Source organism: Lissotriton helveticus, chromosome 7 (genome assembly GCF_964261635.1).
Source record: "Lissotriton helveticus chromosome 7, aLisHel1.1, whole genome shotgun sequence".
Taxonomy (NCBI): Eukaryota; Metazoa; Chordata; class Amphibia; order Caudata; family Salamandridae; genus Lissotriton; species Lissotriton helveticus.
In genome coordinates this window covers 302,945,201-302,957,300 of record NC_136068.1, presented here as the reverse complement: position 1 = coordinate 302,957,300, position 12,100 = coordinate 302,945,201, and the positions used below count along the sequence as shown (strand labels likewise).

General features: G+C 41.5%; 1 protein-coding gene across 8 annotated transcripts in view; it reads right to left on the bottom strand.

Moving 5' to 3' along the window:
* Positions 1-12,100, bottom strand: part of DLGAP4 (DLG associated protein 4) — a 543,333-nt gene that overhangs the window by 27,017 nt on the left and 504,216 nt on the right. For 5 of the 8 annotated variants that reach the window (XM_078652098.1, XM_078652097.1, XM_078652099.1 and 2 more), the window contains 3 exons: positions 10,510-11,312; positions 3,190-3,278; positions 493-902 (listed from right to left, as the gene is read on the bottom strand). In XM_078652098.1, coding sequence (XP_078508224.1) covers positions 493-902; positions 3,190-3,278; positions 10,510-10,884 — 874 coding nt within the window. In that variant the 5' untranslated portion in view covers positions 10,885-11,312. The remainder of the gene's footprint in view (positions 1-492; positions 903-3,189; positions 3,279-10,509; positions 11,313-12,100) is intronic. The other 3 variants (XM_078652094.1, XM_078652096.1, XM_078652095.1) reach the window with 1 other exon arrangement.

Here is a 12,100-nt window from a genome sequence, read left to right as displayed (position 1 = left end):
TTTAGATGTAAATAAATGGAGCACTAAACTAAGCGGAGAACAAAGTTGAAATCTACTTATTTTTAAACTAATACAATCACTTGGCTAATGTGACCGGGAACAATATCAACACAAAAAGGGAACTTCATACCACCCACAAGACAACCAATGTCACCCAGTACAACCTGCTTTGGTTTCAATTAAATTTACACAGCAGGTTCTAGATCAATGTCAATGTGTCAAGTTGCTGCAACCGCCAATCCCAAACCAAGACTCAAGATCCAGAACAATTATTAACTGCTCCTCATTTCAGGAAGTCATTCGAATACATTAATGGGGACATCTTCCAGTCAGTCAGTGTTGGGCAGGGACTACACCCCCCACATTACTTTCCACCCATATCCATAAACTCTCAGCTTTCCTCAATGCCCTGAAGTCCCAAAACTCCTCACCCCAGGCACCCCCCCTTCATTCGTCTCCACCTTCATTACACTCCTTGATCAATCAACTTACCTTCTTCGCACATAGTGTTCTCTTTGCTTTCCTTGTCCATTTGCCGGCACCATCCTTCTAACCTTTCGGTCTCCGCCTGTAGCAGTTTCAAGAACCAATGCCCGTCCCGGCCACAAGCCCCTGTTTGCGTGGGCTCGGCTGACGAGTTAGTGGAAGACTCCAGCCAGGGATCGGGTGGTGGAAGAGAGGCAGTCTCAAGGGCTGGGTCGATGCTGTCTCCATGGGAGAGATTTTTTCGGAGAAGGGGGGCTTTGGGGGGCAGCCTGCTGCCAGGGTCGTTGACGGCATTGTGTCTTGGCAGTGGGCAGTCGCAAAGGCTTTTGTCCGAGGATTTGCAACTAGAGTTACTCAGCTCCTGTGTGTCCGAGTCGGTCTCCTGTTTGGACGTCATGCTGCTAGAGCGGCTGTTTCTGAGTGGGAGACAGTAAGAGGAGCTTGTTACAACTCACTCCCTCATTCACACAGGTTGACAATGTCTCAAGGAAAAGTCTCAAATTTTGTTCCACTAACCAAAGACACCATCATAATAGTATGAATCCCTGAAATCCTCACTAAATATTTTCACAGAGCGAACAAAGGGCCTTCCTTCCTTGCAACTATCTGGTAGTGTTACTGATTTTCACCGGGTTGCAGAGAACCACAAATACTTAGAGCTCCTCACAAGTCACATGCACAGAACATTTATTCTCTCTCCAGAACAAGATAAATCTTCACTAGAACCGAGAGAGAATGCTGGGCGGCAGACTCTTCATAACCATCTCTTCCTGGGACACTTTTGCACCAGGCTGAGTACAGAACATGCCTTATTATGAGACTCCATATAACAAGGACAATCCTATATGCCCACAGGTAAATATGTATATAAAGCTGCACAAAATGTGGGACTCATTCAAAAGTCCTTAGGTATGAGGGCTCTCTCATCTACTTAACATTATTCAATATCAACTCAATTGAGTGGAAACATTACTACAGAAAACACAGTGCCGGAAAAAGTAAAAATTTCCATCGTGCATGTATTGTATTTATACATTTACAAAATGGTACAAAATATGTAAACGTGTAGTGCAGACGACACAGTGTTCATATGATAATGATATTTACAACAAGAAACACACAATGACACTATACAATTACCAATGTTTATATGATCTCTGTGGCTCAGAAATGCATAGGGAAGTACAAATAAATACAAAATCCCTTCTTATTAGATGTAGATATCAACCAAATGGGGGCGGGGGGCGACATTTCGAATCCAACTATCAGGTCACCTTTATATGGGTTGGATAATCTCAATCGCCTATATCCACTAATTAGCTTAGAGTCTTGTGGCACAGAAAGTTGCCACGCAGTCTAAACTGTCTCATAAACTGTCGAGTAATCCAGTGCAGAACCCTGTGATCCTCACGATATCCTGCTGCTACATTGGCTAATACAGATTTATTTGAACTTCCTTTGCCTTTCTGAGCCAATTAGACCATACAACCATTGGGGATTGTATAGTGTACTACTTGTTGTAAATATAATCACCATGCGAGCACCGTGTGGTCTGCTCTACACATTCACATTTTTCACAACATTTCGTATATGTATGAAAACAAAACATTTGTGAGGGAAATTCTTACTTGCTTTCGGTAGTAATGTTTCGACTCCATCAAGTTGATACTGAATGATGTTAAGTAGATGAGTGAGCCCTCATACCTACGGATGAACTCTCTACTTTTGAATTAGTCCCAAGTGACATTTTGTGCCGATTTATTAGGAGACTTCACCATCCAGTTAGAGACCTTCACCAGGTTTAGGGAAGAAAACACAACCTTAGGACGTCTCTGCAAATTATGTATCATGGAAAATGCAGTATTTGCTGCAACATTCCTTTCTTTCCACTTCAGAGTACAGCAAAATAAAGGAAACTATGTGTCTGGGAAACAAAATTAAAGAATTTCCCCTTGGTTACAAATCCTTCTCTTAGATATTGTTAAAAGTATCAGTCTAGCAATTCCTTCTTTGCCCCATCCCTCTGGCACCTATCCATGATGGCAGACACTAGAGCTTACCCAGCCTGCGCCTACAACCCAACTGCCCACCATTGCTACAGGATAATGCAACCCTTTATAATTACATAACCCATAACTGAATATCTGAACCTAGCGATTGAGTGTGCGCCTTATTTTAGCCAATGTGCCTCACGATAATTATACATCAATATTACGGCACAGGGAAAACTTTTATTTTTACCCTTATATCTATCTGTGTACTACAACTGTGAAAAGGGCATGCCTTTTTGCTTACACAGTCAACATGGTTTAATTCCTGAGGTTATTTGCTTTTGTAAAAATACATGGGACAAATGCCAAGATTGTCATTCAAAAAAACAGAAGAAAAAAAATTAACAACAGAAACCCATCGTAAATTCAAATAGCAGGGCTGCTCCAGTCGTTGGTTGGCTACACATGACCTTCTTTTGTCAACACCCGGGATGACAACAGAGAAGCACAGACACCTTGAGAATCATGTTCTCATTAGGTTACCTTCATGTGAAGCAGACCTCTTTCCCAACACAACACAATGATGTCCGATGGAATGTCGGGAATGGTCTATTTCTGGGGAAAACAACAAACCTATTTAAGACAGTTCCCTTCAAGGCCCAGGAGACAGCAAACGGCATACCAAAAAAATACTAGCTAAAGGATCACTCACCGCCACCCGTCTTCCACCTGGACACCAATCGACTGGAACGTAGCAGGTGGAGGCAGTTCTGGGATTGGCACTGCCTGAATGCAGTCAACCTAAAGATACAAATACAAACTGTATGAGAACGAGCACGCTTAAAAAAAATTAATAATAAAAAAAATGAAATATTATTTAGAAGTGATGATAGTATTTACTCCATCTCCACAAGTACCATCTCTAACTATCCGTAGTGTACTTATTTCTGCCACGTGGGAAGCAATCACATGGTTGACAACCCCTCATTTCCTCAATACAACAGAGTACTGTTTATATACGTAGCTAATGAGAATCCGACAAACCGCATTCACACTCCAAACCCGATCTGGCCCTACAGCACTTGGCATAAACAAGCAAGAACAAGTCCATATTGATGCCAGAAAAGAACGAACTGGTAATTGTGATGGAGCCATTTGCCTGCCCACGCACGCTGCAGTCTGTTTCACAACAACATGCCTGTATGGACTCCCTTTGATTCCGTTACACATTCAGTGGGAGGGTTCCCACTGAAGCGTCCCGTTGCATGGCAGCGGATCGGACTGCAGTTGAAGGGCTGCTTACTGCATGCAATGGCCCTAACTCTAGAGGACGCTGGCAGGAAGGCTTTCAAGAAAGAGGACTCCATTAACTCCATTACGGCTATGGCTGCGAGACCAAGCAACCAATATGCTCTTCCTTCAGAATCTAATGACAACGTGGGGGCAAGAGAAGTGGGCAGGGAAGCAATGGAGGGGGGAGAAAATAAAAAAAAATGCAAAGGTGAGTAAAACAACGTACGCGTTTGGGTGGAGGGTAGAAGGAGTAACATGGATCGTGAGAGGGACCAAATTTGTTATGAAAAGAAGCACCCTTAGGGAGAGAGCGATGAAACACATTCATTCTCACGGAGTGCTCAAAGAAAAAGGAAAAAAAAAAATTCGTCCCTGAATATAAATGGGAATGATGGAAATCATCCCGTCAAAAAGATGGTAAAGGAGCTCTGCTCCAGTGGAGGGACAAACACAAGAAGAAGTAGTAAACCCTTTGAATAAGAAGCAAGCAAATGAGATTGGCAACTAAGTAAACCAATGTCAAGCAGTGGGCAGGCCCAAAGCTATCTAAGTTTCAGTACAGTCATCCCAGCGCCTTTTGACAACAGACTGCTAAAAAGTGTGTGGTGACAAGATCTTAACAGGACAATGAATGTATGACAAAGAATTGAATGACAAACAAGTTTAACTTTACTATGTAAAGCATTGCACTGGAATGTGGAAGGATGCATTCATAGGGCTACCTGAATAGGTAAAAGATAAATCCGCTTCTACGGTGGAACCAAAGTCTAGTCTACATATATGTTGAAGTATTGGTAACAAAAGGTCGCCCACAAAGAAATGCGGTCTAGCCAGATCTACAAATTATGCTCGGTGAGATAAACAGCTGTAAACCTTTTACCCGGCAACAGGTGTGACCCACGTATATTAGCAAACACAGTACAATTAAGGACTATAGAAAAGTTGCCATCAGCCATTTTAGTCACTCCCTTATCTACAACTCTCAGACAGGGCTCCCCTATTACAGCTCACAGAGTACGTGGCCCACAATATTGTGTCTGTGTTCAAATGCAGTCTTTTGTTCAGAAAACCTGTCCTTTTCTGCCAACATTCTGGACACAGAAAAGTTTGCTATCAAGTGTAGGAGAAGAAAAGAAAATAAGCAATTAGAACTGTTTGAAGAAGACAATCGGAAGCAGCCTGAGACGTTTGCTGACACCAGTGCCTCTGAAAGGGGAAGGGGGTGGGTAAAACTGAGGCCCAGCCAGTCATTGCTGCATGAGCTGTCCGCCAACCTACCTAGAAGAGTAAAGTAATCCCTGAGCTGTCAGAGACGAGGCTGATGTGTTTTTTTTTTTTAATCTGAACCATTGAAGTGGTTTGACAACCTTTCATCAGCAAAACCTTTTTACGCACATTGCCTCGGAGTAGCTGCAAAACAACCTTTCCTCTCTCCTTGAAAATCGTTTTTAATTCTACAGTAAGTGCAATAAAGAAACACTCCTCGATACTGGTTTTCAAGAGCACTGCCCCATAAAGAGCGACTTGTGTGAAATGATACGCAGTATAGCTGCTCAACACAAAGGACAACTCACGTTTGAACCGTTTAAAAAGCAAACCGATGCCTTATAGTGAAAGTAACCATTATATAATGGCCTTACTTATGCCAGTTTCAGTAGGGCCTTGATGAGGAATGCAGGGGCTAGCTTTTGGATCTGAAATCCTAAGCACCAACAGGACAACAGAAGCACATATCTGACCTCCGCATGTAGTGAAATAGTAGTATGGGTCTATGATATCGGGGCCTAAATATACTGTAAATATATATATATATAGCCTCAAAGGAGTCAAAAACTGAAAATCCATGTCGAATTTGCGATATTTAAAAAAATATATATTTAGGCCACGGTATACAACAGTTCTATTCTGAGACATAACCACAATAGTCTTGCAATATGAGGGTTAAGAGTGTGATGTGTGAAAGACACAGAAATTAAGGCTGGAAAGGCAAAATGGATCAGGCAGTCCATATACCTATATTTCTTGTCTCAGCCTGCAGAGCAAGAATGCAAAAACCGCCAAGGTGGTTGAATGGTATATGTATGTATGTATGTATGTATGCGTGTGTATATATATCTATATCTATATCTATATCTATATCTATATCTATATCTATATATATATACACACACACACACACACACTTTATTAAAACAATAATTGACGCCATAGACTAATCTGCAACAAGCTGACAGACTCTCTCCTCTGTAAAAACAAACCCACTATTGTATTTAAATTGCAGAATAGACATCTGGAAAATTCGCCAAGAACGCAAAAAACACTAGGAATTCAGGAAGGGAAAAATAATTTGGGACCCAATTCTTAAAATGTTATTTTGACATGAGAACTCAGCCACATGTCCTTTAAACCGGTGCAATTGGGGTAGGGGAATAGTGACAAGGTAATCAGGACAAAGAAGCTGTTGAAAAGGGACAGGTGTGTTTTTCGTGGATAATACAGAACAAATGCTCACTGAACCGTGCATTTTAAATCTTGGTTCTATAATAGAGATTCACAGGCGAGATATGATATGATATGAACTTATATTATAGAGAAATATATTTCATAACATGATCAATTTTTAACGCGTAATACGCAGAGTTTGAACGTTCACAAAACATTTGTGAAAACATGCGGTTAAAAAAACTGCAATGGTAGACCAAGTTGCATACAGGGTGTTCAGTCAAACAGGGTTGAGGTGCTCGAACCCCATGCTTACTATGGACTGGACCACGAAAAGGCCTAATTTCAGAAAGGGACATCATTTTTGGGTAAAGTCACACAGTAGCAGTTTCATAGACCATCCTTAAATCGCATCGGGCAAATTAGTTGAAAGAAATTAGAGTAAGTCATTTTTATTTCTAGGACACTTGCATTTTCAGTGCTCTTGTGCAAGTTTGTTCGCAGAAATTCAATAGAAATTTTGTGAGCTTGGAATAAAAGGTACACTATTGTTAAATTTGGAAAAAAAACTATCGTTAAAAACTAGAAAACAATATACTCGAACGTTGTTCCTGAAATATCGTACAACAAAAAATGTAAAAGCAGTGTCAAGCATCCAGTTGGTAGAAGCCAACAAGAGACGATAAACCGTGGAATAGGAAGCGTTTTAAAATAGTTCCTTCATGTGGATTCTTTTTTTAAATTTTTTTTTTTAGAAGCAACAGAAACTAGGATTAACACAAACTAGGAGGAAGTGGCCGAGCTACACTTTTTCTCCTGAAGTTACCCTCTCTTTTTATGAACGGAGCGTCGCTAGTATGGGAGGTCAAAAGAGAGAGAAGGTGACAGACTAAAAAGAGAAAGGAAAGGTGAGGAAGGAGAGAGTCCGAAGAGGACGTAGTATGCTGACAAGGGAGACAGTAAGGTACAATAGTATGATGTAGATAAAGGGGAGAGCAGCAGGGTATTTTATACTAAAGGAGAGCATACTGGGTTTTTCTTCTGCTGAGAAAAAGACGAGGAAATCATTTTTGAAGTATAACATTTTAAGGTTCGTTTTCTAAAATTAGAGTGGATTGTACATTTTATAAGGTTCGTTTCGTGTAGCTTAACATTTAGTCCAACGAGCTGGAAAACATTTACCTAGAACAGGGTCATACACAAATGATATATTTACATAGAACCAAAGAGCTCCCTAGCCCTCTTTTCTGGCCAGCTATCAAGCCTCACGTTTGTTATCTGAATCTACACGACTTTAAAGATGGAACCCCATCATATGAAGACATGAACTGAAGGAAACAAAATGCAATGAGGAGGTGCTAATGCTTTGTTATAAAACCTCTGGGTGCCAGTCCAATCTCTTGATAGCTAGGTTTTGAGTCTAAAGATGCAATGCTACAGAAGAAGATTCTTGGTGTTTGCATGGTCAATCACTAGTCTCCGTGTGTGTGTGTCTACCAATACAAGTAAAGGACCTTCTAAAGGTCAGCGTGGATGTACCCTATATCTTAACCAATGCTTTCAAAAATCTGAGATTTTCTGAGCAACACACAGAGTATAATGTTAGATGGACAGGCTTTTCACTTACCGTGCAGCGATTCCTTTATATAAGGCACACATAGCATGATTTCTCAAGGGGCCAACGTTACCGATAAACAAGCATTGGCATAGCCAATAGGTCTCACCTTTGGGACGTTTTAAGTGCTTAGCTTTGCAGCACATATATACACAGGAGGAAGGACACTGACGGTGATAGGGGTGGGGGTGAGGGAGAGAGCAGGAGGCAGGCAGAAAAAAATAAGGCAAGACAGAGGAAGAAAGAGGAGAGAAAAAGGGACAGAGTGACGGAAATGAATATAGACAGAAGAGTACAAGAGAACAGAGAGAACGAAGGCTAGCGAAAGACAAACTAAGGAATAAAAGGCAAAAGAGAAATGGAGAAACAAAGTAAGGAAGGTGAGTAGAAGTAAATATAGGGCGGCGAAAAGAAACAAGAGGATAAAAAAATACACAGCACGAAAGGGAGAGACAAAGAAATAAGAACTGTGGAAGAGAAGAGTGAATGAATGAATGAACACAAACAACTGAAAGAAAGGTGAAATGAAGGATTTGTGCGGAGGATAAAAATGAAGGAAAGAATGACGTAAATATGTATAGTCCGAGGGACAAAAAAGAAGGAATGAAAGACGAAGAACAGGAATAATGTGGGGATAAAAATGAAGGAAGGAAATAAAGAAAGAAATGTGAAAAGAAGGAATAGAATGGGGACAAAAAGGAAGTAAAAAGGAAGGAATAGTGCAGGGAATAAGAAGGAAGGAGGCAGGGATATAAGTAGAGTATATGGGGAGATGGTGGAGTGAAAAGTAGTGATGAGCAGGCACAAAGGAAAGGAGACAGGTGTATTAAATGGGAAACATTACGAGCAGCGATAACATGGACAGATGAACAGATTAATAGTGTGAGAGGGAAGGTAGTAATGAATGTGGAAAATTAGGAAAAAATGCTAAAGAAAAAATGACCAAACTACATTCAATGGTATAAAAGAACGAGCAAAAGAAGGAGAAGACGTATGGGGCAAATCAGAGACGGGTAGGAAGGACATATGTTAGTACTCTAGTAATGATAACAAAACACATCAAAAACGTAAGCTCGGTAACTCTGCAAGAATTTGGCATTAGCAACTAATAATGAAGTTGGAATCTTTCATTTAATTCATTGGAGCAGCAAAAATTCAGTAAGTGGTGGTGTGCTTGGTTGTATCCCCTTGGAGCACTTGTGTGCCCCAACAAAAAGAAAGGCTGCATTAGGTGCATACAAGATAAAGTGATGTGCGAGAGTTTAGGATAGCACTTAATCTTTTAAAAATAAAATCACCTTTTGAAAAGCTCCAACATGTCTATTAAAATGAACATTTTGATTTGTGTTTGTGTATTAAAGAAAATATGTTGTAGTCTACTTGCTACTGTAGTTCTGGGTATTTTTTTTTCATGTCGTCAAAATTGCTTAGGTGGCGGTTTGTGGCGAAGGGGAAGATGTGTAGGGGCAAATCAGAGTTGGGTAGGGCTAAGAAAGGTTACAAATGGTGGCGCCGGTCAGAGAACGAAGTCTAAAACAAACAAGTTTCGCTTTCCTATCAAAGGGCGGGGGCCTAGAGCTGGAAACAGGGCACCTGAGAGGGAGGGTGAGACAGGCAGGGGAGAGAGAGTAGAGAAATGTAAACAAGCGCGCGCAGCAAAGCTAATTAGAAACAGATGGCACCTGCGCGCCGCTGCTCGCTCCCGCAAGGTGGATGCCGCCACAAGCACGAGTGTTAGGAAAGTACAGACCGATCCCAAAAGGGCATCTCCTAGAGCAGCGCATGAGCGCTGCGCTAGGCTCAACCTAAAAAACGACTCAGATGGTGCCCGATTTCACAGAACTTTATATTTGTGAGTAGTTTGGGTAAAGTTTGAATTGCCCACATGGACGTTGCAGATAGATGCTGCTACTATTGTCCCAAACTACGAAATCTAATTATCTCTTTCTAGAACCCATCCGCAATCTCTGTGCAAAAGTATTCAACAATAATTACCTTACGATGCTGCTTCTACGCTGGTTTGATCACTTTGACTGGCGAAATACAGTCTTGTGCACTGACAGTACAGACGATGACCATTCTTTATCAAACCATACTCCATAAAAAAGAATGAAATAAGCACCCTTACATACCCTTAAGTAGAAAAGTTGGTATTTCCAGAATATTTCTGGATATGGGCCAAATTTAAATAAAGCCTAAGAAATTTCTGTTTATATCTACACTTGCATAAACATTAGAAGGCAAAGTCCACAGGCACACAGATACAACCGTGCTTACCGATGCACATGCACGCACACACACAGTATCTTCAAGATAATGCTCATACAAACAGTGTTGAGATTGTCCTTAAAGATGTGTATGCAATGTTGTGCATCACTGATATTTATGCGTTCGTTCACCACTCCTTCACAGCCAAGTGGCATTGACAGAGCCCTTGAACAATTTACAGTAAGACCCGCAATGCCTCTCAAACAAGCCCAGTCAGTGACCACATACTAGAACACACACACCTCCCCATAACCAGTACTGACGATGTAAAAACTTCTCTTAAAAAAAACATACAAGATAACAGGTGTGGATCTTCCACACAAACACATGGAAAGCGCTACTACACATTACACTGGATCACGATAACTCACTTGTTTACAATATCTCATGACAGGAGTAAAATAGAAGGCTTACTTGAATGCCAATTGATGAAAGCTTCCGTTTAGGTACGATTTCCACCTTTGGCTCTTCGTTTGTCAGTGTACCCTTGTCACTCCTCAGGGCTGCATTTTTGGGTGGCACTTCAGGTGGTTCTCGGGCTGGGGTCACCACGCTACTTAGCGTCAAAACGCTAGGTGTTTTAGTACTGTCCAGACTGTCCGAGGAGTTACTTAAGCCAGACTGGCTGTTGGCATCGCTCTTGTGGTCCTGGCTATCCAAATAAGTGTCCTGGGCCGATTCGGTGCTGCTCTGCACCGTGACCGAGATGAACGGCTTCGAGGTAGTCCGAGGTGGAACAGGGGGAGGAGTCTTTTTATACGGTACTAGGCATGATGAACCTGCGGGCATAAAGGGGGTAAGAAAGGGATGGGAGGAAGGAGGAGTGAGATAGGAGAGAAAGAGAGTACGAGTGAGAGGAAAAACTAATACAATCAGAAAGAAAGCAGAGTCTCAAAAGAGTCATACAGTAGTGTACTGCAGAAAGCTCAACAGGTCATTCTCCCTAGGCACCATGTGCATTCTCGCTCCTGCTAACCATTGAACAGAGGAGAAACCTGCAAGGACTTCCACACAGCCCAGAAGAAGGCACTACAGAGGGCACAGAAAAGCAAAGAAGGTCCTTTGGGGACCGGAACAGATTAGGCAGACAGAATACGGGGGTAGCAAAGGTTTGGAAGATGCCTTCTTCAATCCTCTGTCAGTGCAACGGGTGACAAAACTTGACTTTAGGTGTTGGCCAGCATGAGAATTCAGATCCACTTTGAAGATGTCTGCTCCTAGAAGAAGAGTCCAAAAATGTTCCATTATAAAGACAGAAATGTAGGCTGCTATTTGTGTGGAGGGAATCTAAGAAATGAAACGTGAAAATTAGGATCCCACCCTGGAGTTTCATTAATGGAGAACAGCAAGTTTGTAGGAGAACAGTAAGTTTGCACTCCTAGCATCCAGGAAGCAGCTCTGTGCATAAACATGTCAGCCATACTCACGCCATTTGTATCATATGTCAATGATCCACTCTGATCAATCATATTCAATTAACATTGCTTTGATAACATTAGCATGCATGTTCTCCAAATGCCATGTCAGTCATACATACTCGCCTAAAGGGAGAAATTCCTCTCGTAGGAAGTGACATCTACATGCGATGATACACGTAAGAGCTTTCACAAGACAAGTGCTGATTCCATGTATGCATTGGCACTACAAAATCTTATTGTGTGCGCCTAAAGATCCTGCAACACTAATTCAAACAAGAACATGGCTTCCAGGCAATCAGCGAATCTCATGCTAGTAAAAAATTCTGGACCAATAGTGTCTGCTTTCTAACAAAAAAGTTCTATGGGTTTCTCTAACAAAGTAGGTGCCAGTATAACTTAGTGTTTTTGCAAAAGCAGGTCCACGTTATGTCATCATGGAACTGAAATTCTTCTGGACCCTCTGAATAAACACTGGTACAAACACAGATGATTCAGTGAGGAGTACAATCTATCACCATAAACGAAGAACAAATTCTCCACAACCTTTCTGCAGACAGTTATTCACGGATTTTAGGCAACCATCTGTA